This window comes from Lepidochelys kempii, chromosome 1 (assembly GCF_965140265.1).
Source record: "Lepidochelys kempii isolate rLepKem1 chromosome 1, rLepKem1.hap2, whole genome shotgun sequence".
Taxonomy (NCBI): domain Eukaryota; kingdom Metazoa; phylum Chordata; order Testudines; family Cheloniidae; genus Lepidochelys; species Lepidochelys kempii.
This window is the reverse complement of record NC_133256.1, coordinates 35,498,713-35,525,651: the sequence shown is the minus strand read 5'-3', so window position 1 is coordinate 35,525,651 and position 26,939 is coordinate 35,498,713. Positions and strand designations below refer to the sequence as shown.

The 26,939-nt window shown below is 39.3% G+C and overlaps 1 protein-coding gene across 3 annotated transcripts in view; it reads left to right on the top strand.

Moving 5' to 3' along the window:
* Positions 1-26,939, top strand: part of CWF19L2 (CWF19 like cell cycle control factor 2) — a 162,009-nt gene that overhangs the window by 98,494 nt on the left and 36,576 nt on the right. For all 3 annotated transcript variants that reach the window (XM_073338733.1, XM_073338742.1, XM_073338749.1), the window contains one exon: positions 25,619-25,831. In XM_073338733.1, coding sequence (XP_073194834.1) covers positions 25,619-25,831 — 213 coding nt within the window. The remainder of the gene's footprint in view (positions 1-25,618; positions 25,832-26,939) is intronic.

Genomic DNA, 26,939 nt, shown 5'->3' with positions numbered 1-26,939 from the left:
TCACCATTCTGAAAACCATTCATTTGTTCCTACCCTTTGTTTTCGTATCTTTTAACCAGTCACTGATCCATGAGTGGACCTTCCCTCTTATCCCATGACAGCTTACTTTGCTTAAGAGCCTTTGGTGAGGGACCTTGTCAAAGGCTTTCTGAAAATCTGTGTACACTATATCTTCTGGACTATATCCCTTGTCCACATGCTTCTTGAACCCCTCAAAGAATTCTAGTAGATCAGTGAGGCATGATTTCCCTTTACAAAAACCATGTTGACTCTTTCCCAACAAATTATGTTTATCTGTGTCTGATAATTGTATTCTTTACTATAGTTTCAACCAGTTTGCCTGGCACTGAAGTTAAGCTTACTGGCCTGTAATTGCCAGGATCGGCTATGGAACGTTTTTTAAAAATTGGTGTCACATTGGGTATCCTCTAGTCATCTGGAGCAGTGGCTGATTTAAATGTTAGGTTACATACCACAACTAGTAGTTCTGCAATTTCACATTTGAGTTCCTTCAGCACCTCGATCATCCAATGGCCTCACTGGTTGTTTAGCAGGCTTCTTGTTTCTGATGTATTTAAAAAAAATAATAATTTGCTGTTACTTTTTGAGTCGTTGGCTAGCTGTTCTCCAAATTATTTTGTGGCCTTCCTAATTATTTTTTATATTTCACTGAATGTTCTTCTAGCTGGTCCACAAAGGATAAAGACCTATTCCTGTTGCCAGCAATTGCAGTTAGTCCTTCTGCTCAAATAGTAGAGGTCCGTGCTGCAATACTGAAGGTCCAGGGTTCACGTATATTGGACGTTGGGGAGAGATCACATAACATTACAGTTGGACATAACAGAATGTGGTTTTTACTTTCACTTTAAAAAGATAAACTAGAAAACTGCATATGAAAAACTAAAGTAAAAGGATCTTATAAAGGTTGCAAAGTCAAGCACACAAAATTTAGGAAATGCCAGAATTAAGGTTGCCAGCTGCAACCTTACTTCAGCCCCTTCCAAATATGTATTTTGATATAGTTAGACTTGGAACGATTATATTTTTATCTGTAAATATCAATTTCACCCCACACACACACACACACACACACACACACACACAATTCCCTTGATGATGATCCAAATTTATAAATAGGCAAAGTTAAAAAAAATGCTGATTGAGAACTTATTAGTTTGATTTAAGGATATTTACTATGCATATTTTGACCTGTTATATTGACAATTTGTGTGTTAATGGTTATAGAGCTTTAGCTTTCTGAATCTTAATATCTACTGTCATTAAATAATTCTCTAACCCCACATAATTTCCCCAAACTGAAAAATTAAAGCAATAAAAATAAAAAGCCTAAAAATAAACATTGATATCTGTTTGAAATTTTAAAATAAATAAATTGAACTCTGCCACGCCTAGATAATAGTCTTTAATTACATGATCACATACTATTTTTTTCCCCCATAGGACTGCTGCCTCATTCCGTCCACAGGATGGTCAGTGTTCAGGGAGTGAGGCAGCCGTTCACTAATGATTGTTGTCTTCATTCATTGGGTAGCTCTATATACTTCACTTACTGCACACCATCCATACCTTCCCCAGAATACAGAATTATTAATTCCCTTGTGGGATTTTCCTTAGCGCTCATCACAATATCCAAATGTCTTTCAAACATTAATGAATTTATCTTCACAACTTGCTGTGACACAGAAAAGTAGTATTTTTCAGACAAGGTAACTGAGGCACAGAGAGATTAAGGCCAAAATTGTCCTAATTTTGGGTGGCTGAATGCCCAACTTGAGATATCTACAAACTGATTTTTCAGAGTACTTAACATTTTTATTTTGCTTTATTTGTATGAAGTGCTGTATATGCATAAACTAATTAATCCTTACAACACCTCTGTGAGGTATGCAAGTAAATGGTGGTATTCCCATTTTACAGATGCAGAAACTGAGACAGAAAGGCAAAGTGACCTGCCCAAGCCCACACAGTGAGTGAATGGCAGTGCCAGTTTAGAAAGCAAGACCTTCTCACACCTAGCTCTATGTTCATTCCTATCAACTACACAGCCTTACTGTAATAGGAATTGAGCATTCACAGATCCCATACACTTCCGTTGCAGTTGTGAGTGCCCAGCACCTCTGGAAATCAGGCCTCAGGTGCCTCAAACTGTGCACTCAGAAAACGAGGAACACTGAGTTAGGGGCTACTTGTGAAAAATTTGTTGACTGCCTCTCCTGCCCTCTGCTCAATTTTTCAAAAACTCTCACCAAAGGCTCTTCAGCAAAGTAAGAAGTCCTGGGATAAAAGGGAAGGTCCTCTCATGGCTCAGGAACTGGCTAAAAGATAGGAAGCAAAGGATAGGAATAAATGGTCGGTTTTCAGAATGGAGAAAGATAAGTAGTGGTGTCCCGAAAGGATCTGTACTGTCCTGGAACCAGTGCTGTTTAACACATTTATAAATTATCTGGAAAAAGGGGTAAACAGTGAGGTGGCAAACTTTGCAGATGATACAGAATTACTCAAGATAGGTAAGTCCAAAGTAGACTGCAAAGAATTATAAAGGGATCTTACAAAACTAGGTAACTGGGCAAAAAAAGACAGATGAAATTTAGTGTTGATAAAGGCAAAGTACTGCATGTTGGAAAACATAATCCCAACTATACATATAAAATGATGGAGTCTAAATTGGCGGTTACCACTCAAGAAAGAGATCTTGGAGTCATTGTGGATAGCTCTCTGAAAACATCCAATCAATGTGCAGTGGCAGTCAAAACAGCTAACAGAATGTTGGGAATCATTACAAAAGGGATAGATAATAAGTAAGGCTACGATTTAGTCACAAGTATTTTTAGTAAAAGTGATGAAAAAATCCTGGGCAATAAACAAAAATTCACGGCCCGTGACCTGTCTATGACTTATACTTAAAATACCCTTGATTAAATCTTGAGGATGGAGGGAAGAGGCACCGGGGAGGCCGCTATTGGGGGCGCACCTGGAGCCAGTGGCACCAGCTGCCAGGGGCTGCAGACCATGGCTGCTACAGTTGGCTGCCCGGGGACCACTGCCTGGGGCTGCAGACCGCAGCTGCTTCAGTCGGCCTGACGGACCGCTGCCCTTGACTGCGGCTGCTCCAGCCGGCTGGGGCCAAGCACTGCAACTGCTGGTGTGGCTGTCCTGGAGGCCACCTGAGCAGCTAGCCCCAGAGCCAGCTGCTTGGGTGGCCCTGGGGTCAGTCACACTGGCCTCTGAAGAAGTCACGGAGGTCATGGAAAGTCACGGAATCCATGACTTCCGTGACCTCCATGTCAGACATGGAGCCCTAATAAGAAGACAGTAAATATCAAAATGCCACTATTCATGGTAGTCCCACACCTTGAATACTGCATTCAGTTCTGGTCATCACATTTCAAAAAAGATGTATTAGAAATGGAAAAAGTACAGAGAAGGGCAACCCAAAATGATTTAAGGGTATGGAACAGCTTCCGTATTCTGAGATTAATAAGACTGGGAGTGTTCAGTTTGGAAAAGAGACAACTAAGCGGGTATATGATAGAGGCCTATAAAATCATGTAGAGAAAGTGAATAAGGAATAGTTATCTACCCCTTCACATAACACAAGAATCAGGGGGTCACTGAAAGAAATTAATAGGCAGCAGGTTTGAAACAAACACATGGAAGTATTTCTTCACACAACACACTGTTACACTATCAACCTGTGGAACTCATTGCTAGGGGATGTTGTGAAGGCTATCAGTGTAACTAGAGTCAAAAAGAACTAGAGAAGTTCATGAAGGATAAGTCCATCAATGGCTATTAACCATTCTTATATTTCCTGAGCATGTTGATATAAAGCCTTTTTAAAGTTATCTCCAAAACCATCATTTCCAATGGTGGGGAAAGCTTTTTACTACCTTTGCTGTTTTAAGACAGCAAACTTTAAAATTGTGACACTGTGATGTATGGAAAATCTATTTTGGATATGTCACACTGTATAGAATGGCTCACGACCATGAATGCCTACCTCCAGGCAGACTGTCAGAAAACAGAGCAGACACCCCAAACCTGTGGTGTGTTCTATAATTAGATTTCACCAATCCAGTAACAAATGTGAACTTCTGGATCACTATACCAGTTTTACCGTAGAGTCACAGACAGTCTCCTTAGACTCTCTAGTCTGTCTTGCCACCCAGACAAACTGGACTTCGTGATAAAAAGTCACTTAGACCAAAAATCATGCCACATTTAAATTGCTTCCAGTCCCAAGAAGCCAGTCACTTACCCCATTATTGAGAGGTTCAAGCAGGTAAAATATATGTACAGGTGAGTCAGAGTCTATAATTCCAAATGGTAGCAGGTGTTGTAGCAATATGAGAGTTTCCTAAAAGTCTCTCAGGGCTATCCAGTATAACTCTGGGGATCTCAGTCATCTTGTTTTGTTATTTTGCCCTGTTACAATTCAGAGAGTCCAGAGTTGCAGAATCTTTCCCTGAATCCATACTTATAGCTTCTTCTCACAGAAAACAAGCTGACAGGTGGTCTCTTCCTTTGATGATAGACAGTGAGAAATGCATTTAGAGTCTTCGACCTCCGATCATCACACACTATGACCACTTGCTTTGAAATTATCATTTTTCTGATAAAGTTCTTCATTTGCATTCCACAAGGCTTCTTTCTGGTTTGAGGGGTTATTTAGTCACAGAGGTGTGCACAATGTAAACATTTGTTACTATAGTATAACGGGATATGGGTAAGTGAAAACAATGTATGTAACATCCCATTAGTTTTCATTAAGTTTAAACATCAAATACACTCTTACACATTTAACAATCACTTTGATCTATACTAATACACAAATGAATTGGCCTGGGGCTTTGGCATGAGGTGGCACCTGGTCTGCCTGCATCACAAGTTAACCTCTTGATGACTCTAGTTATAGGTTTCTTCTCCCCCTTCAGAAAAGGAGTTGGACACATGGTGCTAGTGGAGCCTAACTTTATAGAAAGAGGTGTAGAGAAATATTACCAATAAAATATAGAAAAGCTCCCTGAAAAGCTTTTCTGCAAAACATGTAGCAGATACAGAATATATGTGAAGTATAAAGGTTTTATTACTGCGTTTCAAATAACCTGCTTAATTCACTTGTGGCTTTGCCTCTCATGAGTAATTCAGCTATTCCAAATTCATGCTGATAAAACCTTTATACCACACCTTATTAATATCTATCTCTCTATCTAGCTATCTAATTTGATATCCATAGCCTTTGGGCACAACCACAATAAAACTGATTTTTTGGTTATGATGTGAAATTTAGATTTAAGGCACTCCTGTTATATTTAGTCAAAACCTTTCACTTTTTGATAAATTTACACTAAAAAAACTGAAGAATGTGACAGATCTATTATGATATGTTAGGCCATCTTGACTTCTTATGATACTCATTAGAAATAGCTTAACTTTTAAAAATAAAAATCTGCTTCTCATTAATTTCTAACAATGCACTAGAACCTTTAGCTCTTTGGAGGAAAAAAAAAGTAAATAGTCATGTTATTAATATTTGATTTTTAGTTATGGATTTGTCCAGGAAATCTGTATTAGTATTTTAGGGCAGAATGAAAGACATTTGCATGGTAACACTCTCTGGTTCCAAAGGCAATATGGTGGAAACCCAGGTTCTGTTCCAGTCTCTGCCTTTGACTTGCTGTGTAACCTTGAACAAGCAAGCAAGCAACCTCACAAGTTGCTCTACCTGTAAAATCTATACTTGATGTCTGTGACTAAAAAGTATCATTTAAGAGCTTAATGCTGCTGCTGTGCACTCTGTTACATAATAAACCTAATTTGCTGTCAGTTAAACTGGTGAAACCTCTTTGGCACAACACACTTCACAAATATATCCGAGACAGGCTCAAAGGAACTCTTATGCTCCGTTGTCTTTTATAAATGTATTTTTGGGGTGTATTTTTATAAAGGGTTAAATGTGAATGGTATTCTATAAATAACTGAGCCAATATTATTTTGAACACCTATCTTTGATTTTACATAATTTAACAAAAAAGAAACCAGGCCTGACAGATATATTACTTTTTAATCAAAATGTAGAGCGGAGCAAAAACAGATCAAATCTTAGACATAAAAACAAAGCAACATTAATAAAACATAGACAGTATGGGAAAGAAAACCTGGAAACATCCAGAATCACATAGATGCAGTCCATGTTAAATTGCCAGGTCAACATCAGAAATATTCTGAATTACATCAAAGTGTAATTGAAGTCCTATACAACGTTGTTGTTGTGTGTACTATAATTATGCCCAGAGGCAGCTAGAATGTGCAGAGAATTCAAAGTTCCACATTTAAAAGCAGAATTTTGAGGTTAAAAGATGTGTGTATGTTTTGTTAATTGAAAATATTTTATGATTGCTGACTTCCCTGAGTACTGCCGTGCCACTTAACTCTTAATGGCTAATTATAAGAAAATACATAATTTTCCATTTTAAAAAATACGATGAGAAATCTAAGCAAACTTAAAGGTTTGATGGGGTGCCTATCTAAGAATATTCTGATTATTAAAGCATTAAAACTCAAGCAATAGAACACTAAAGTAGTCCTAAGTTTGTTTCTAGGTTGCATTTCAGTAACACTGACAGGCCCTAACCAGGATTGGGGCATCGTTGTGCCGGATGTTGTTCAAATATATTACAATTTTAAATACTATCTATCTGATGTAATTATTATTTTACAATTTTAGCTGTATTTATTTCAATGAGCAGAGTCTGATGGCACAAATTGCATATACCTATGTATTACAGCCTGCAACCGTAGGTGTCAGTGGTCATAGTGCGACTTGGACTAGTAATAAGGTGATTAACATAATTAAACCTTGTAAGTGCAGTATTAATTATTTGATTTAGGCAAATGTTGTTTGATTGAGAACAGAAGACTTTTCTGAAGTGATTTGACGTAAACAGTAGGTGCTAAATGCTAACTAAATTTAAATATGTTGGAGATGTAGTCATGTCACTCAGACTCGTATTCTAAAATAAAAGTGTGGTGGTTTTTGTTGCAGTTTCCCAAAATATATTATGAGTACAATATTCCATAAATATAAACTGACATTTAACATTGAAGATGTAAGTGTTGCTATGGCAATTTAAAATCAAATAGATACATTTTATATAATTTATAGACCTTTCTCTCAGATTTTCATAGCAGAACTGCACTTTTATTAAATGATATGGAATAAACTTGAAATTTGATTTCACTAGTGATCGAACAGGAAAAACTAAGGCTCAGTAGGCGTCTGCAAAACATTGAGACAAAAGATAAAAATTATATTTACAAAAAACTGGAAGTGAGCTTAATAGAAAAATGCAGTTTTATTTCATTACATTTTTATTATATTTAATTAGATTTTCTTTCTTTGCGCCAAAATATACAGAGGTAATTTTCAAATCAAAAAGAGAATTCTTCTATGTATATGTCAGATGTATGACATTAATAGTCTACTTTTGGAGCAGAATCCTGTCTAGTGGGACTTATTTTCAGTATAATCCTGACACACTATTTTAATACTGCTCCCTTTCCAAAGGCTGCGCTCAAAGAGCATGCTAGTGTCAGAGGGATAAGGGACATAATAAATACAGCAGATCAGTATGAATATACAGACTGTCAGCAGTTTGTAACACTAGGTGGTCTCTATAGCAGTGGAAAAACTGAATCAATATAGTATTAGACTGATTTATGCACTTCTGGCCATCTAAATGTATGTGTTGACAGGAGCATGAAACAAAGTTGTGCCGCAAAGTGTTTGTAGCACAGATCTAGGATTGCCTCTCTGAGAGACACCATCCATACCACTGGTCCTCATTTTCTCATCATAAAGAAACAACATCTCAATAACCCAAGAAGAAGTAATACTTATATTGTCTTAGACCTGCTTAGGTCGGAAAGGATATGATAATACTGAAATGTCCTTTTTGTCCATCTTCACAAAGTTATATTGCAGGTGTAAATAGACTTTATCAGTTTATATTATGCTGGATTCTTTCCTTCTCACATATCGTCCTCAGTAATAAAGATTGGGGGATTTCAATCACCTTTACATCTGCTTGGAGAACAATACAGCAGTGCACAGACAACCCAGGAAGTTTATGGAGACTGTTGGGGACAACTTCCCGGTGCAAGTGCTGGAGGAACCAACTAGGGGCTGTGCTCCTCTTGACCTGCTGATCACAAACAAGGAAGAATTGGTAGGGCAAGTAGAATTGGGTGGCAACCTGGGCAGCAGTGACCATGAGATGGTCGAGTTCAAGATCCTGACAAAAGGAAGAAAGGAGAGCAGCAGAATACGGACCCTGGACTTCAGAAAAGTAGACTTTGACTCCCTCAGGAAACTGATAGGCAGGATCTGCTGGGAGGCTAATATGAGGGGGAAAGGAGTCCAGGAGAGCTGGCTGTATTTTAAAGAAGCCTTATTGAGGGCGCAGGAACAAACCATCCCGATGTGCATGCAAATATGGCAGGCGATCAGCTTGGCTTAACAGAGAAATCTTCTGTGAGCTTAAACACAAAAAGGAAGCTTACAAAAAGTGGAAACTTGGACAGATGACTAGGGAGGAGTATAAAAATATTGCTCAAGCATGCAGGGGGTATAATCGGGAAGGCCAAAGCACAACTGGAGTTGCAGCTAGCAAGGGATGTGAAGGGTAGCGAAGGGTTTCTACAGGTATGTTAGCAACAAGGTGGTCAGAGAAAGTGTGGGACCCTTACTGAATGGGGGAGGCACTAGTGACAGATGATGTGGAAAAAGCTGAAGTACTCAATGCTTTTTTGCCTCAGTCTTCACAGACAAGGTCAGCTCCCACTCTGCTACACAGGGCAACACAGTATGGGGAGAGGAGGTAAGCAGCCCTCAGTGGTAAAAGAACAGGTTAAGGACTATTTACAAAAGCTGGACATGCTCAAGTCCATGGGTCAGATCTAATACATTCAAGGGTGCTGAGGGAGTTGGCTGATGTGATTGCAGAGCCATTGGCCATTATCTTTGAAAACTCATGGCTATTGGGAGAGGGTCCTGGACTTTTGGAAAAAGGCAAATATAGTGCTCGTCTTTAAAAAAGGGAAGAAGGAGAATCTGGGGAACTACAGATGGGTCAGCCTCACCTTAGTCCCTGGAAAAATCATGGAGCAAGTCCTCAAAGAATCCATTTTGAAGTACTTGGAGGAGAGGAAGGTGATCAAGAACAGTCAACATGGATTCACCAAGAGCAAGTCACGCCTGACCAACCTGATTGCCTTCTATGATGAAATAACTGGCTCTTTGGCTTTGGGGAAAGTGGTGGACATGATATATCTAGATTTTAGTAAAGCTTTTGACATGGTCTCTCACAGTCGTCTTGCTAGCAAGTTGAAGTATGGATTGGATGAATGAACTATAAGGTGGATGGAAAACTGGCTAGATCATTGAGTTCAATGCCCATTTTGCAAAGTCAAAATTTTCTCATAGGGAAATATCAATTTTGCAAAAAAAATTATATATATATAAAAAAAATTCATCAGTAAAATTGAGATGACTGCTTCCCAATTAGCCAGTTGGAAGGGCCTTCTCAATTTCAGCTTCCTCAAGGCTCAGCACCCTGACTCTTTGCCTACCTGGCTTTCAACCTTCTTCTGCAGCTCCACAACCAGAGAAGCAAAGAGCTGGGATACTCAGCCTCCTCACTGCTCTGGGGCCAGAGAGGCCAAGTATCTCAGCTCTTTTGGCTGCCTGACTGTGAAACTCGCAAGAGCCTTCCTGGCAGGCAGCGAGAAAGCTGAAAAATTCCATTTTGTAAACAGAATTTTTCTGGAAACACCTTCTCTCAAAACATTTTTCAAAAACACTAAATTTTTCACAGTAGCATATTTCTATTTTCCAGACCCCTGTAAAAAATACATTAAAGATTGTGAAACACTCAGATACTATGATAATGGGGCCATGAAGTATCCAAGATACACACTTGCATCAGCTTTTGAATAGCTTTCTCTCTTCAGCTCTATTATCCTCGAAGTGGAAAATGCCCCTGATGAAAAATTCCTCACCAGCTCTAGTGTTTATCCTCTCAACACCCCTCCGTGAGAGAGAACTGAAGCACAGAGATTAAGGCCGTGAAAACTGTACCTGTGCTAATATAGGTGTGTTGGCACAGCCTCCGAATATAGATACAGCATGTGTTGATGGAGGAGCAGTTCTGCTGGTGTAGGAACACCGCTTCCCTGAACGACATTAGCTATGCAGAAACAAACCCTCTTCTGTCGGCACAGCTGTGTTTATGCTGGGCATGCTGGAATGGCTATGTGATGTGGTTTTTTCACACCTCTGACTGAACATATCTATGCCAATATAAATTTTAGGTGTAGCCCAGGACTAAATGATTTAACATAGGTCACACAGAAAGTCTGTTGCAGAGCAGGCAATTTAACCCAGGTCTCTTGAGTTCCATGCTGGCATCCTCCTTCTCATCGTCATAACAAATATCAAACCCCAAACTAAAACTGGGAAAAATCAATTGCAGAATGCACATTACAAGGCTGGTTTCTTCCTGCCTCTTTTCCTTTTAGTACAAGAGGATAGTGGGCATTTTTTTCCTTGGAGGAGTATTTAAAAAAACATTCTGGGTTTCCTCTGGGTCTTAGAGAAGCCAGCAGTACTTACTGGTTATTACTGCTAATTACAGTCTCACACAGCACACTATGCTACTAGGAATACAGCTTGCGGCTTCACAGTGAAAGGAAAGAGAATATATACACAGTCACATAATTTTTGAAGCTGTTGTGGTCATTCATGTTATGTCCCAGTAACAGATTATTTTATAAATCATTGATCAGTTTCTTTAACATACTCCATATTCCTCCTCCTTGTCTATGCAAAACAGTAAATTTTAATATGGAAGTTTATAATGTGTCTAATAAAATTGTTGACAAAGTCGGTAAGGTAATATATTTAGTTGGACCAATTTCTGTTGGTGAAAGAGGCAGGCTTCTTCAGGTCTGAGAAAGGTACTCAGACTCTCAGATAAATACAAGCTGGAATAGATTGTTAAGCATAAGGAGTTAAAATGTTGCAAGTGACAATTCAAGTTGAAAGTGGGAGCTAACACCTCTGTGATTGTAGGACAAAGGCAGGTTAGTGGGTTACCTCAGCCTCTCCTCATAAGTCATGTGTCCTAGTCCCCTAATCATTTTTGTTGTCCTCCGCTGGACGTTTTCCAATTTTTCCACATCCTTCTTGTAGTGTCGGGCTCAAAACTGGACACAGTACTCCAGATGAGGCCTCACCAATGTCGAATAGAGGGGAATGATCACGTCCCTCGATCTGCTGGCAATGCCCCTACATATACATCCCAAAATGCCATTGGCCGCTTTGGCAACAATGGCACACCATACTTCGATTTCTGGAAAATGTTCACAGTATCTTGGAATTTTTCTCACCGATTATCTTGAGTTATTCCAACATCTGGCTAGATGATCTTTCCACCTTTTTTCATTGTTGCATTTATAATTTATTATTTCAGTCTTCTGAATTTCAGCCATTCTGCTTTTTTAGTGGCATCTATTAAATGTCATATATTGGATTTTGTTTCAAGTTCAGATCTAAGTTTGTCTGATTGGATCATCATCATATAAGGATTTTGCTTTGGTTCTTCCGATATGGTTAATCAGTACAGTAACTCCTCACTTAATGTCCTCTCACTTAATGTTGTTTCAATCTTACGTCCCTGGTCAATTACAGAACATGCTCCATTTCAAGTTGTGCAATGCTTTGCTATAATGTTGTTTGGCTGCCTGCTTTGTCCACAGCTGGCAGCCCCCCATCAGCTCCCCTATGCCCCCCTCCACAGCGCTTCCCGCCCACTGGCAGACCCCGTGGATCAGCGCCTTCCCCCTCCTCCCCCCACCTGCTGCCCGCAGCAATCAGCTGGCTTGCGGCTTTCAGGAGGGAGGGGGGAGGAGCGAGGACTCGGCTTGCAGAGTAAAGGGGGGGAAGAAGAGGTGGGTTAAGGGTGGGGGTTTGGGGGAAGGAGTGGAGTGGGCGGGCCAAGGGTTGAGCCCTCCCCCCCACCCCTGGTGCTTGCAGAGTAGGGGAAGCTGCCACTGCTGCTGTGCAACATGCTTCTCCTAGCCTACAACACCTTCAGCCTCCTTGCCTGCCTCATTGACTCCAGTGCCAGTGGGCGGTGCCTGTGTGGGGTAAGGCGGGGGCACCTCCCAACTATAGTGCAGTACTGCACTGTATGGCAAAAAAAAAATCCCTGGAACCTAACCCCCCCCCCCTTACATTCATTCTTATGGGGAAATTGGAGTCGCTTAACATCGTTTCACTTTAAGTTGCATTTTTCAGGAACAACTACAACGTTAAGTGAGGAGTTACTGTAGTAAAATAGCTGAATAATGTTAGCACCATTGGCTCTTTCTGACCATGCTGTATTCTCTTGAAATTGAGCGGTCTCATGTTACTCGTGTTTTGGTCTCCCTTCATGCAGTCAGGTTTTTTCATTAAGCTGATCACTTCTTTAGATGAGCTTTTTGTTCTATTTTCCAGAAGTCTCATCATCCACAGTACTTGATCCAGAGCTGAGACGTTTGATCTAGTTAGGTTGACCAGATTGTTTACTTCATCGCTAGATAGAATTCTTGGCGGACTTGTTTATTTTGTCTGAAATGTGGGACGTGTTTAACAGGATCTATTAATTAGAGTTTGTATAGTGCTTTGAAAATTAAAAAAAAAAAGTATTATTATTAGCTATTTTGAAGAGAACATATATTAAAATTAGGCATTCTCCTTGCTACTTAAAACAACAAACACAAGGAAAACTTGTTGCCAGATGATTACCCAATTTCTAATATTTTTCATTTCTAAATTCTCTCTTCTATGGAGGCTAGTAGCAGAGAAGTTCCATATCGAATTCCACCACAAGAATATTTGAAAAATGGTGGTAAAGTTTTAAACTTGGTAACATTGTGACAATATTCAAAGAATAGTCCCTTTCAATATTTGTGGTGTTGGATCTATCTGTTGGATCTATCTGTAACTTCACGGTGGATCATGAAATCTTTTGGAGTAGAAGGAAACACTGACTAGATTGATTTGGCATTTGATTTCTGTTCTGCTTTCTATTTTTATTATTAGGACCCCATCAGTTGGTTTCAGCAGGAAATTGTTGTTCTGTGTTTTTATTTTTTTATGGTCTACTCTAGTCTGCAGCTGCCTGATTTTTGCATCACGTGGGTTTGACTTCATGTTCTGAAATCGGAGATTGAGCACTCTTCACCTGTGATTCCACTGTACTAGTTGCCTTCTTTGAAGAATGGAATGTCCTGGTCTCTCCCTTTGAGTTGTATTTGATATATTTAAAGAGCTCAGATTCTTGATTTGTACTAAAATGACAGTAAAGTGTTGTAGAGTATGCAGTTCATTAGATTCTTCTTAGAATGTCCTCACCAGAATTTCCCCTGCGGGTAATCAATTATGTAACTGATTTGTCTTAGCATTTGATCTGTATATTTTTTTATTGAGAACAGGTGCAGTAGGGACTCTCCCAAGTTTACTTTAATTAACACACAGCTAAAAGTGCAGAGTTGGAGATTCATATTGGTACAGCTAGCACTAGATAGGTGAAAATATACCTTGGCTGCATTAATACATCAGTAGCTGAGGAAAGTACATAGTATGATCACCAGACTTCCAGTCTTGTACTTTGAGTTCTTTTGCTCACTCTGTTACATTAAGTGACTTACCTAAGTCAGACAATTAAAGTGTTGAGATATGGAGATGTTCTAGAAATGAAAAGTCTTATTTAAATATTAATGGTGGTGTCATATCCAATTGCTTGCATCCCACGAAATGACCACAAAAAGGGAATTGGTAGAAACCTTGAGAGGGTAAAATGGCATTTTTTTTCCACCACAAAAAGTTATGTTTCTATAAGATGTTCAGGGACAATGGTTGTCTCCCTGATCCCTTTACTATATGTGTTTAGATGTAATAGTTTGAGTCCCTACTCCCATCTCAATACAACATACTATTTTAGTTTTCAAACTTCAGCCCATTTCTGGAGGGGTGTTCCTTTATTCTTTACTTAAAATGGCAAACCTTAAGAATTAGCCTAAATTTTCTTCTGAGCTCACTGTTCCTATGGATTTTTTCCTGCAAGATCTCCTGTATCTATTGCTAGCACATGTTATCTTAGAGAATCTCTAACTTCTGTCATCCTGAGTTGGAGTTAATAAGACTTGCCTGGTCTGGGAGCCAAGAAGAAATGGTGGAGTAGCCCTGCCTCACTGTGGAGGGTTCTAGAATCTGGCAGCCTGTCTCAGTGTTCACTTTAGGCTCATCTATCCCTGAAATTGTTGTTCCTGCTGCAATCACTAGTCACTAGGGAGAAAAATTAAGTTGTCTTTCGTCATATACTTATTACTAAAAACTATATGCTCAATATATGTAAATAGATAAAATAAGACCCAGCCATCTCAAGCTCTCCTTTGCCCACCCAGTAATAGAACAAAAGCCCCAAACTCAAGGGGATAATGGAGTGGAGAGTATGTTACCACATTTGTGGGTCACACCAACATCAGAGGGCTTGCAAGCACTTTGGAGGTCAGGATTGCAAATCAAAATGCTCTTGACAAATTGGAAGATTGGTTCGAAATCAATAAGATGAAATTTAATGAAGACAAGTGCAAAGTACTACACTTAGGAAGGAAAAATCAAATACACAACTATAAAATGGGGAATAACTACTTTGGCAGTAATACTGCAGAAAATAATCTGGGGGTATAATGGATCACAAACTGAATGAGTCAACCATGTGATGCTGTCATAAATATAAAGGGAAGGGTAAACCCCTTTGAAATCCCTCCTGGCCAGGGGAAAGCTCCTCTCACCTGTAAAGGGTTAAGAAGCTAAAGGTAACCTCGCTGGCACCTGACCAAAATGACCAATGAGGAGACAAGATACTTTCAAAAGCTGGGAGGAGGGAGAGAAACAAAGGGTCTGTGTGTCTGTCTATATGCTGTTTCTGCCAGGGATAGACCAGGAATGGAGTCTTAGAACTTTTAGTAAGTAATCTAGCTAGGCATGTGTTAGATTATGATTTCTTTAAATGGCTGAGAAAAGAACTGTGCTGAATAGAATAACTATTTCTGTCTGTGTATCTTTTTTGTAACTTAAGGTTTTGCCTAGAGGGATTCTCTATGTTTTGAATCTAATTACCCTGTAAGGTATCTACCATCCTGATTTTACAGAGGTGATTTCTTTATTTCTATTTACTTCTATTTCTATTAAAAGTCTTCTTGTAAGAAAACTGAATGCTTTTTCATTGTTCTCAGATCCAAGGGTTTGGGTCTGTGGTCACCTATGCAAATTGGTGAGACTTTTTACCAAACCTTGTCCAGGAAGTGGGGTGCAAGGTTTTGGGAAGTATTTTCGGGGGAAAGACGTTTCCAAACAGCTCTTCCCCAGTAACCAGTATTTGTTTGGTGGTGGTAGCGGCCAATCCAAGGACAAAGGGTGGAATATTTTGTACCTTGGGGAAGTTTTGACCTAAGCTGGTAAAGTTAAGCTTAGGAGGTTTTTCATGCAGGTCCCCACATCTGTACCCTAGCGTTCAGAGTGGGGGAGGAACCTTGACAGATGCGGTTGCAAAGAAGGCTAATATCATTCTGGGGTGTACTCAGAGGAGAGTTGTATATAAAATTAGGGGAGGTAACTGTCCTGCTCTACTGAACACTGGTGAGGTATCAGCTTGAATATTGCATCCAGTTTTGGTTGTCACCCCTTTAAGAAAGATGTGGAGAGGATCCAGAGGAGAGCAACAAAAATGATAAAAGTCTTAGAAAACCTGACCTATGAGAAAAAGTTAAAAAAACTAGACATGTTTAGTCTTTAACAAACAAGATCAAGGGGTGGGAGGAGACCTGATAAGTCTTCAAGTATGTTAAGGGCTGTTAAAGAGGACTGTGATAAATTGATCTCCATGTCCATTGAAGGTAGGACAAGAAGTAATGGTCTTAATCTACAGCAAGGGATATTTAAGTTAAATATTAGGAAAAACTTTCTAACTATATAAAGTTAGTTAAGTTCTGGAATAGGCTTCCAAGGAAGGTTGTTGATACCCTGTCATTGGAGGTTTTTAAGAACAAGTTAGGCAAAAGCTTGTCAGGGGTGGTCTAGTTATACTTGGTCCTACCTCAGGATGGAGGGACTGGACATGATGACTTCTTGAGTTCCCTTCTAGCCCTGAATTTCTGTGATTCTATGATTATGCCAAAGTTGTTCATTCCAGAGTGCAACACAGACTGCAACTGTGTACAAACTGTATACAAGGATTACTCCATCTATCCCTGAAATTCTGTCACTTTTCGGGTGAAATGCTGCAACTGTTCAGTATCAGACAGCAAAATTATACAATGGTTAAGAACAGGAAATAAAAAATATCCTATCCAGTGAGAGTATGGGGAAGTGTAAACACGCAGAATGTAATTACTCAAGTTAAAATTTGCTAATCATATCAACAGATGGGTTTGGAGAATAGTTAGAAAACGTGGGAGTGGGACATGGAAAAAAAGATATAAGTGAAGGTCTAGGTGTCCAGAAATAATAGAGTTTCAGGTTAATGGAGCAATATAGTTATAGTGATAATAATAAACAGTTCTGCATATATGAGGATGTTAACTGGTGTATGGGAAATTACATTAAATTTGCTCATGTTCAATACACTTTTAATGAATTTAGTGCATGTGAAAAACACTATATTTTCAGCCAGGAGGTGAACAGCTGTATCCACAGAACTAGTACAGGTGTATAATTTCTCATGCTTCCCCAACCTGTATGTCTCCCATATTCTATAGGTTTGCCTCTAACTTGAAGTGGGGAGTTTAGTCTTTATGCCCAATCTTTCCGCTTGCAGCTGTGGATGTGTTTTTTGTCTACAGTCGCTAGGCTATGGGAACTGGACTGAGACCATAAACCAATTTAACAGATGACAGGATTTTTTAGTCTGGGCTAGACTTGAACAAGTGACAATATTAAATTGCTCCAGATTTATTTGAGCCGTATCTATAGATACCTGGCACCAATTTCTCGAGTCATCTAGCCCTCAGCTCAAATTTGATAATTTGGTTTTGTTCCTGTTTTGGCCATTTAGACTCCCGTTTGCAGAAATTCAGGTAGTATATTTAACAATCTATAGTTGAACCTAAGTATTTTAATCTTATCCCCAAAGTAAGTTGTTGCTGCATGTTTCCATTTAAACAAGAATAGTTTAAGATTTCTTTTCATGTGGAGAATGCCTTGTGTTTAGGTGAGTGTTCATGGACTGAATCAAGAAGCCAGTCTACCTTGAGTTTATGAAAGAATGCCCATTAGCTGGATGACTCTGGTCTTCCAGTGCTTGTGAAAGGTATTCTGCTGTCCATACGGGGAAAAAAAAATTCAGTTGTCTCGCTGATTGGCTCAGTGTTCACTATTTGCTAACACTAAAGATGGTGGATGGGGCTTTTTCTATTTGGCCAAGTTTTTCACTAGACAGCTGGGTTCTTTTTAGTACTTCAAAATGGCTATTAAACAATAGACAGATGAAGTTTGACAGTGATGCAATACAAATTGGGAAACCTATAAGCAAACTTAAAGAAGTCTCATGTGGAAGCAACAAAAAAGTATGGAGAAAGGATAAGTTCAGTGTACAATGCTTGAAGAAAATGTGTATATGAAGAAAAAAGTAGGGTACATTTTTTCACTATAAAGCTTTCTTGTTAATTTTGTAGATATAGGAACTCTATACTTGTGTATTCCATGTTGTGGATGGAAAATGACATTTTTAACTTATGAAATTGAAAGGGGGAGATTATTTTCCAAACTTTTCTGGTATTGGAGGGATGGGTAGTATTTCACCTGAATAGAATATTTACTTCTCATCTATTAAGTTGGTCTCTCATCTGTTAACTTGCTGTTTCATTCTATGCATAATAGGCCAGATTCTCAGTCCTGCTAAGTCGCCTTTGTGCTGCTGTACCAGCATCAAGGGAACCTTACAACTGCCCTAAGCCAATAGATGAGTATTCTTCAGGTGTGAGGAAATCATGTGTACGGTACAGCTGGGTATACTGGTGCTTCATCATCCCTGCCAGCAATCCATATTGTGCTGAGAGACCAGAATGTTCATCAGTCCCCACCAACATAATGGCAACTAGAGGGTCATAAGAAACCCGTGTAACTTGTAGCAGTTTGAGGTGCCAACTTTTTTAACTTAGCCTTTTGCATGGTCCTTTCTTAAATTCTATTGGAGGTGGTACTCCTTTTATCCTGTTCTCCTTTTGTTTTAACTTAGGTTCTCTGTGTGTGATTAAGCCATCTTCCAAGTGCCAGCCACTTTTTTTTCTTTTGTGCTTGCCCCTTGATCACTTTTTACTACCTATTTTTTGTCAGTTTTAAGGAGTAATTAAAGAGAACAGTGGAGCTCCCACATGGAACATGCTTGGGACTCTTATTTGCATGTTGTTGGATTGGTTGCCAGATAGTTTTGAAACTAGTGGTTTATTTCCTCATTTTTTTGGGGCAGGCAGGTTAGATTTCTAATTTTTAGCAAACTAGAATTCAACATTTTGTAGGAAAAAATAGGCCTTTTAATTGTCTGCAAAATTCCATGGAAACCTAAGGTGTATGGGACAATAGGCAACAAAATAAACATTTATTCCCTTAGTGTGAGTTCTGTTTTCTCCCATACCCTTCAATGATGGGAACACAGAAACTTGGTTTTGACACCAAAACCATTTTTCTTAAAAAATTGTTTTCAGGCCCCAGGAATCTTCTCCCCTTTTATAAATATAGATCTACAGTAATGTAGTAAAATGGAGCAAGAGAGCATTTTTAAACAGTAAATTTTGTTGTGCAAGAAAGTATATGGAAAAAGTCATATGTGTTTTTGGAAAATAAACTGGTATTAGCAAAAAGAAAAGGAGGACTTGTGGCACCTTAGAGACTAACAAATTTATTTGAGCATAAGCTTTCGTGAGCTACAGCTCACTTCATCAGATGCATTCAGTGGAAAATACAGTGGGGAGATTTCTATACACAGAGAACGTGAAACAATGGGTGTTACCATACACACTGTAAGGATAGTGCTCACTTAAGATGAGCTAATACCAGCGGGGGGGGGGGGGGGGAGAAAACCTTTTGTAGTGATAATCAAGGTGGGCCATTTCCAGCAGTTGGCAAGAATGCCTGAGGAACAGTGGCAGGGCTGGGCAGGAGGGATAGCTCAGTGGTTTGAGCATTGGCCTGCTAAACCCAGGGTTGTGAGTTCAATCCTTGAGGGGGCCATTTAGGGATCTGGGGCAAAAATTGGGAATTGGTCCTGCTTTGAGCAGGGGGTTGACTAGATGACCTCCTGAGGTCCCTTCGAACCCTGATATTGTATGATTCTATGAATAAACATGGGGAAATAGTTTTACTTTGTGTAATGACCCCCATCCACTCCCAGTCTCTATTCAAGCCTAAATTAATTGTATCCAGTTTGCAAATTAATTCCAATTCAGCATCCTCTCATTGGAGTCTGTTTTTGAAGTCTTTTTGTTGTAATATTGCGACTTTTAGGTCTGTAATCGAGTGACCAGAGAGATTGAAGTGGTATTAGGGAGACCAAACATCCTAAAGATTTGTCTCCAATCATTTGGAAATACAAATGCTTACCTCCTGAACATATTGCTCAGAAGCTATAGGACTATATGGGGAGAAGTATAAGAATTATTCAAGGAATAAGTAGTATTAATGGTCCCATTTTGCAGGAGAAAACTACTTATCTGCTCTGGAAAATAAGGTCTAAGTGTTTTTCATCAGATTACCTGAACAGAGACCCAGAAAGCTAAGGAGATACTTTGCAAATTTTGCTATATTCAAAAGACTGTATTTCAATTACTATGGCTGCCAGTTGGGTCAAGAATTACAATTACTGTAATTAACAAGTTGCCAGATCTGAACATGTCAGGCAGAGAGATCATTCCCAAGAACATTTAGTCTTCAAAGGAAAGAGAAAATGAATTAAGTAGTCATGCACTGTAGAGTCAACTCATGTAAATAGATCAGTGGTTCATGCTGACAGGACTCCATTGCAGAAGAGCCAGTACAAGAGGAACTATCACTCAGAGGTTTCACAAAAAGAAAGAGTACTTGTGGCACCTTAGAGAATACCAAATTTATTTCTTTATTTGTCTCTAAGGTGCCACAAGTCCTCCTTTTCTTTTTGCGGATACAGACTAACACGGCTGCTAGTCTGAAACCTGTCAGAGGTTTCAGTTTGCTGAATCTTTATTATTTAGCCATAGATGCTAGTCACAAAGATATTTAAGAATCCATGTTCAAAATATTTGATATGGTTGGCTTAATGTTTTTCATTATGAGAAGAAATATCCTTTCGACTTAAGAGCTTTTCTTTCTTAAGTAAAAGACCCTCTGTTTTTAAAAAGAGGCTTCTCAAATGTGGCCTGAACAAGGAATTTGATCGGTCTGAACTAGCGTCATTTGTACAACACATTTAAGGTGGCTTGCCAAGAAATTTCTCAAAATGTAACTTTATATCTAGGTGCCACAGTGCTCCAAGCAAAAAGGACATTTGGTAAATTAACGACCAAATAAGCCTGTATTGTGTCGTTCCTCCCCCCCCCCCCCAATAAGATGCTTAGATTTGGGAAGCTGTTTATATTTTATTTCCTATAGGATATAGCATAACTTCAAGCAAACTGCAAAATTGTGCATTCTGTGGAGTAATATAGATTAGTCAGCTGTATGGGCAGTACGTGGGCTTCAGTAGAGCTCTCTGGTGGATATGACAGCACTGATGGGGAACTGACCTTATATAAAAGGGCAGAACTTCAATACGTGCAGAAGAAAGGGAAGTGGGCAGATATGTTTTCAGTCATTCATGGGATGAATCTCTTACCTGGTTATTTGGTTATATCTCTAAACTTGTTTATTTTTCTAAATTCTTGCAAGGTCACTTTTCAATATGACAACAAAGAGAGGGATGTGATTCATACAGCCCTGGAAGCTGATTTATTATGCCCATTGAACAGAATACCTCCCATTAACATCTGTCCTGATGCACTAGTAGTCTGATATATATCACTATTTGTTACAGATAGGCATTTGTTGTATTAAATCTCTTACTGTTCTTGAATTCTGTGCCATTTATATGCAGAACTGACGATGCACAAATCTGCTACGATTCTGAAGATACAGCAGTCTCAAAACCAAAATGTGCTATACAGTGCACTTTCTATATTCTTGGTCTTGCCATTTCAATGCAGGAAATCATTAAAATTATTCAAGGTGAAAGTTGCAGTGAATTGTATCTGGAAGCAACCTAAGTTTAGCATAAAAGTATGCAGATTAACATACTGTGGCAGTACAGTATCACTTATTAAATACAGAGTCAGAGACTGTGACACTCTTCAGGGTGCCCAGTACTGGAATCCACTGTGTTACCCCTCTGCTTCAGTAAAGCTGGAGCTTAAACTGTGTCAGCTCCCTGACACTCCAGCCTCCTTGCCTTGGCAGCAAATTCCTCAAGACTATGCCAGTCTAATACTTGCCTTGCGGGTAACATTCAGTGAACCCGAGATTGCCAGAGTGGTGTCTCTGCAGATTCCAATCCCTGTCATTGCAGACTCACAGAAATTACCAAATCCATCTCTAAACAGACAGTGCACATACCAGCCTGTGAGTGTAGCTGAAGATGCACACTATACCTCAATATACAGCACTGAGTTGAATTTATAATAAAATAAGTATCTTTATTAATAAAGAACATAGATTTTAGTGATATTAAGCAAGAGAAGAAAGTTATGATTACAAACAAAACAAAAATAACAATTTCTAGTCACTAAAGCTTAACTTCAGTAAGATACAATATTTGCATAAGCAACTTTGACTTACATCAAGCGACCAGCCCCTTAGGAAGGAGGATCCACCGTTCTCAGAATCGGTGGGTGCTGAGTCCTTTGTCCCCTATGTGATGCATAACAAAGGAGTCCCCCTTCTTCCCTTTTATATCCCAAAAACCTTTAAAATATATTCTTTGAAAAGTAAAACCAGATAAAGTTCCTTTTCCCTGTTGCAGAGTAACAGCCGTGTTAGTCTGTATCCGCAAAAAGAAAAGGAGGACTTGTGGCACCTTAGAGACTAACAAATTTATTTGAGCATAAGCTTTTGTGAGCTACAGCTCACTTCATCGGATGCATCTATAGCTCACGAAAGCTTATGCTCAAATAAATTTGTTAGTCTCTAAGGTGCCACAAGTCCTCCTTTTCTTTTTCCCTGTTGCTTGTTCTTGAGGGTGCAGGCACCAAGCCCATTCTTTATCCTCTGCTCAGTTTGCTTTCTTGATCAGCTTGATCACTTTGTTTACCATAAATGCAAATATACTTTCACTGTCCTTTCTTGTAATCAAGCCATGCTGTTTTGTTACCTGTCTGCTAACTTGATTCAAGCATGTAAATGCACATGCTTTTGTCTAGGGCAGACTTAGGGTTGCCAACTTCTTAATTTAAGAAAACTGAATACCCTTGCCCCACCCCCTTCCCCGCCCCTTCCCTAAGGCCCCACCCCATCTGAGGTCCCGCCCCCACTTACTCCCCCCCTCTCCCCCTGTCGCTTGTTCTCCCCCACCCTCACTCACTCGCTCATTTTCACTGAGGGAGGGGGTGAGGGTTCCGGCTGGGTGTGCAGGCTCTGGGGTGGGGCCTGGAATCAAAGGTTTGGGATGCAGGAGGGGGTGCTGGGCAGGGGGTTGGGGTGCTGAGGGGTTCAGAGTGTGTGTGTGTGGGGGGGCTCCAGCCTGGGACAGGAGGTTGGGGTGCAGGAAGGGGTTCGGCGATGGGGCAGGGAGTTGTTGTGTGGGAGCTCCGGGTGGCGCTGACCTCAGGTGGCTCCCGGGAAGCGGTGACGTGTCCAGCTGGCCCCTAGGCAGAGGGGCGGCCAGGGGGCACTGTGCACTGCCCCCGCCCACAGGCACTGCCCCCGCCCACAGGCACTGCCCCCGCCCACAGGCACTGCCCCCGCAGCTCCGATTGGCCATAGTTCCTGGCCAGTGGGAGCTGCTGAGCCGGCACTTGGGCTGGCACCTGAAACTGGGGCGGTGCACTGCACCCCCTGGCTGTCCCTCTGCCTAGGAGCTGGAGGGACATGCGGGCCACTTCCCAGGAGCCAGGCACGGAGCCTGTCTGCCTGCTCCACTGATGCTGCGGCCAGCCTGACTTTTAGCAGCTCAGTCAGCTGTGCTGACTGGAGCCACCAGGGTCCCTTTTCGACTGAGTGTTCCAGTTGAAGACCAGATGCCTGGCAGGCTTGTTTATCAGCTGCCTCCACAACGTGTTTTAAGTACATATTTCCAGTATAGTACATAATTTTTTGTATTCAACCCATGCATACATCATGCAATAATATTCATGACCAGTTTACATGCATACCTTACATCACTGACTAAATATTCTGACAATACCGCATTGAGTGTGCCCTTTGCTGGTTGGCATAAAGAGGTTCTTAGGGTCACAGAGACCTAACAAGAAAGCTCCTCCTATTAAATTTCTGTAGCAAGATCAATAAATCACCTGTTTTTATTGATGGTGGCCAAAAATACTTATTTTTTGTTTTATTGTGATTTTTTTTACCTGGCCCCACTCTTCAATTTTTCATCTCTTCTTTTAGAAATTAATTGACTTAGTTTACCATGGCAAATTCTGAAATAACTGATAAATCTTCAGTGTTGTAAAGTCCTTTCTTTTGAACACTTTTTTTAAAAAAACATGTATTATTGAATATAAAATCCTTGGAATCTGAGAGAGAAGAACTTTTAATAATAATAGTACATCACATTTTTAAAAATGCATAATGAAAAGTTTTGTGAGAAAGTATTTTTCATGCATTCATAACAAATCTTTGCTAATTATACTTTTTAAATCAGGATCACTGTATGGTACAGAGGGCAGTAAATGGGAAGTCAGAAAGGAATATATACCACCACTCTGCAGGCATGGCAGAATCAATAACAAAAGACTAACACAGCATTGTAGCATTTTTTTTAAATATAAATAATACCTTAATAGAGAAGGTCTTGATTTTAAGAATTTAAAAGAAATCCCACAATAAGTTTCTTAATTGCACACACAAAAAAAGAAAGAACGGGAGATTATTTTCAGAAAAATTATAATTCTAAAGATGATGCAAATGATATTTTTATATAATATTGTAAGTATATTGTCAAGATAAGTAGAATTAGTTGTATAGATGGTGCAGTGCACACTCTGATCAGTACTAAATGTGGTGCACACAAATTATAGGGATTTTTGCTGTAATTTATTTGAAAAATGTAGAGGAGCATCTGTGTGGTTTCTATGGAAACCACGCTGAAACCTAGATACCACAAACTTTTAGATATCACTCTGCAGGGAATCCAACACTTTGACAGCTTTTGTTTTATGTACTGGGGAGTCAACTACAATTTTACAGTTTATGGCCTGATGACTTAAAAGCTTTGTTTTTTCCACCTAGAATCAGATAATGTGTATATAAAATGTCTGTGAATAGAGAGAGTATGTTTTTATTTAGGTTAAATTAGGCTAGAGAATCCATGTTTGCAATAGTTGCTTGCAAGGAAGAATAAAAATTGAGACTGAAGATAACATTTTTACATAAGTGAGCTAAATACTGTTTAATTGGTAAGGAGAATTAGCATAGGTGCGTATGTGCAAAATATGAATGCTAGCAATAGAGTCCTGTATTTCAGGACAGATGATTTTATGGGCATTGTTGGTAGTAGAAGGAAGAAGGAAAAGAGAGTATTAATAAAATCTGTTTGAATGTATTCTCTCATTCAGCATAAAGAAAGTGCACATAAATAAGAAAAACATGTTTTCTATTTTACTCCAGTGGTAAGAATTATTCTTAAAAGGTGCCAAGAATTTTTTTTTTTCAGAAACAATATCCGTATCATATTTATGTAGCATGATGTAAAATTACAGAGAACATACAGGTGGTTAATGCCAAGTAAAACTCAATGGTATTTGTTCTGTGAAAATGAGATATTTAAAAAAAAAATTACCATGAAAAAAAATTGTAGAGAAACCTGTTTATATTTACGGTATTGGACACTTGTCCCATTTTAGGTACATTTGGGAATCACAATGGATACTAAACAAAAGCTTCCAAAGGTCAAAATTATCAAAAAGCACTGGATGAAGTTTGTATACCAATTTAAATTTAAGCTATATAAATTCAAGATATTAGACTAGATATTTGCCATTCCAGAAGGAAGTTTATCTTGAAACAGAATGTGATGATGTATTCTGCTTGTTTATATCATTCAACTGAATTTTTGCTACTTTATCTGTCATGGGTATCATATGATTGCTGTCAGTTGACCCAAGCATCTCATAATTATGTGTCTGGAAAAAGCCATGTGAAAGGAAACACTGCTGTTGCTAGATACCATTCCTCTCTGGTTAAGTAAAGAACACCAGAATGTCCTACATAATTCTAGTTCTTTTCTATTCATTTGTACATATATATTTTTTCTTTGTCTCTTTTTAGTTTTCAGAAAAAAGTGATAGAGAGTACTACACACTGGATGACATGTTTGTTTCCAAAGCAGCTAAGGGAGAGCGGAGTGGAGAAGAAGAGGAAAGACACAGAAGAAAAGCAATCTATCAACATCATCAGCTTGTTGCACGTATGGAGAAGTGCCCATATTGCTTTGATAGCCCTGAACTTCCAAAACATCTTATTATTGCAATTGGCATCAAGGTAAGAAAGTAGCAATTTGACATGAGCATGGAAAGAAATAAAGGAAGGCAGTTTAGTGCTAGAATTTCCTGAGATTAAAAATAAAACTGCTTCTTTGGCATGATTTATTGATTCACGTGTTATTTTCCTGGCTCTTCCAATTAAACAGAAAGGAAGATTCCTCAAGGGTGAGATAAAAAAAATATGAATCTGTCTTGCATGATGAAGTTAATTCTCAGAACTTGATCCTCTTCAGATTTGCAGATGACCTTGGTATCTATGGAAAAACCTCAAGGGCACTGCAACAATGATAAGAGCTGAACACATAGATTACAGAAGTTAGATGAATATGCAAAAGACCAAATGGGGGTCAGTGTGAATAGATTAGGGTGACCAGATAGCAAGTGTGAAAACTTGGGATGGGGGAAGGAGTGGGAATAGGTTGCATATGCAAGATAAAACCCCTAATATTGGGACAGTCCCAATAACATCAGGACTTTTGGTCACCCTAGAATATATAAGAAGAAAAAAGTTTACTTTGGGTAGGAAGGAATTAGAAGCAGTTAAGGAGTAGAATATAATTCAGAAAGACAAAACAAGGTTGAGTGGAAACCATTCAGAAGACAAAATAGTATCATGATAATTACCCTTCAATTAAATTAGCCCCAATCTTGTTTAGAAGCTGAAGAGAGCATATGGGGGTGTAAATTGCACCTTCTCTTTTGTCCCAGTAGGGATTCACATTTAGGGGCTGATAGGCAGTGTTGTTGTTAACTCTTGGTGTTTCTGTTGGGAGGAAGAATAGCTTTAATCCTTGATAGGGGTTCTGTACAAGCTCCTTAGGCAGAGGCTGCCTGTGTGTTAATCCATACATCTCTGTCTTTGCCACCAGAGAGGAGATTACAGACTCTCCATCACTGCCACTTTGCCTTCTCCTCCATGCATGCATCTATATCAGACTTCCTAATACTGGGGCAGAAACCTTGACTGAATATAACCCTTTGTTTCCGGTATGGTTCAAACTATAACACACAACAAAGCATGAACATTTACCAAGAAGATAGGATACAGGTGCCAAAAAAACAAAAAAAGTGAATTACACAAAGATGGCATTGTATGGAGAAACATG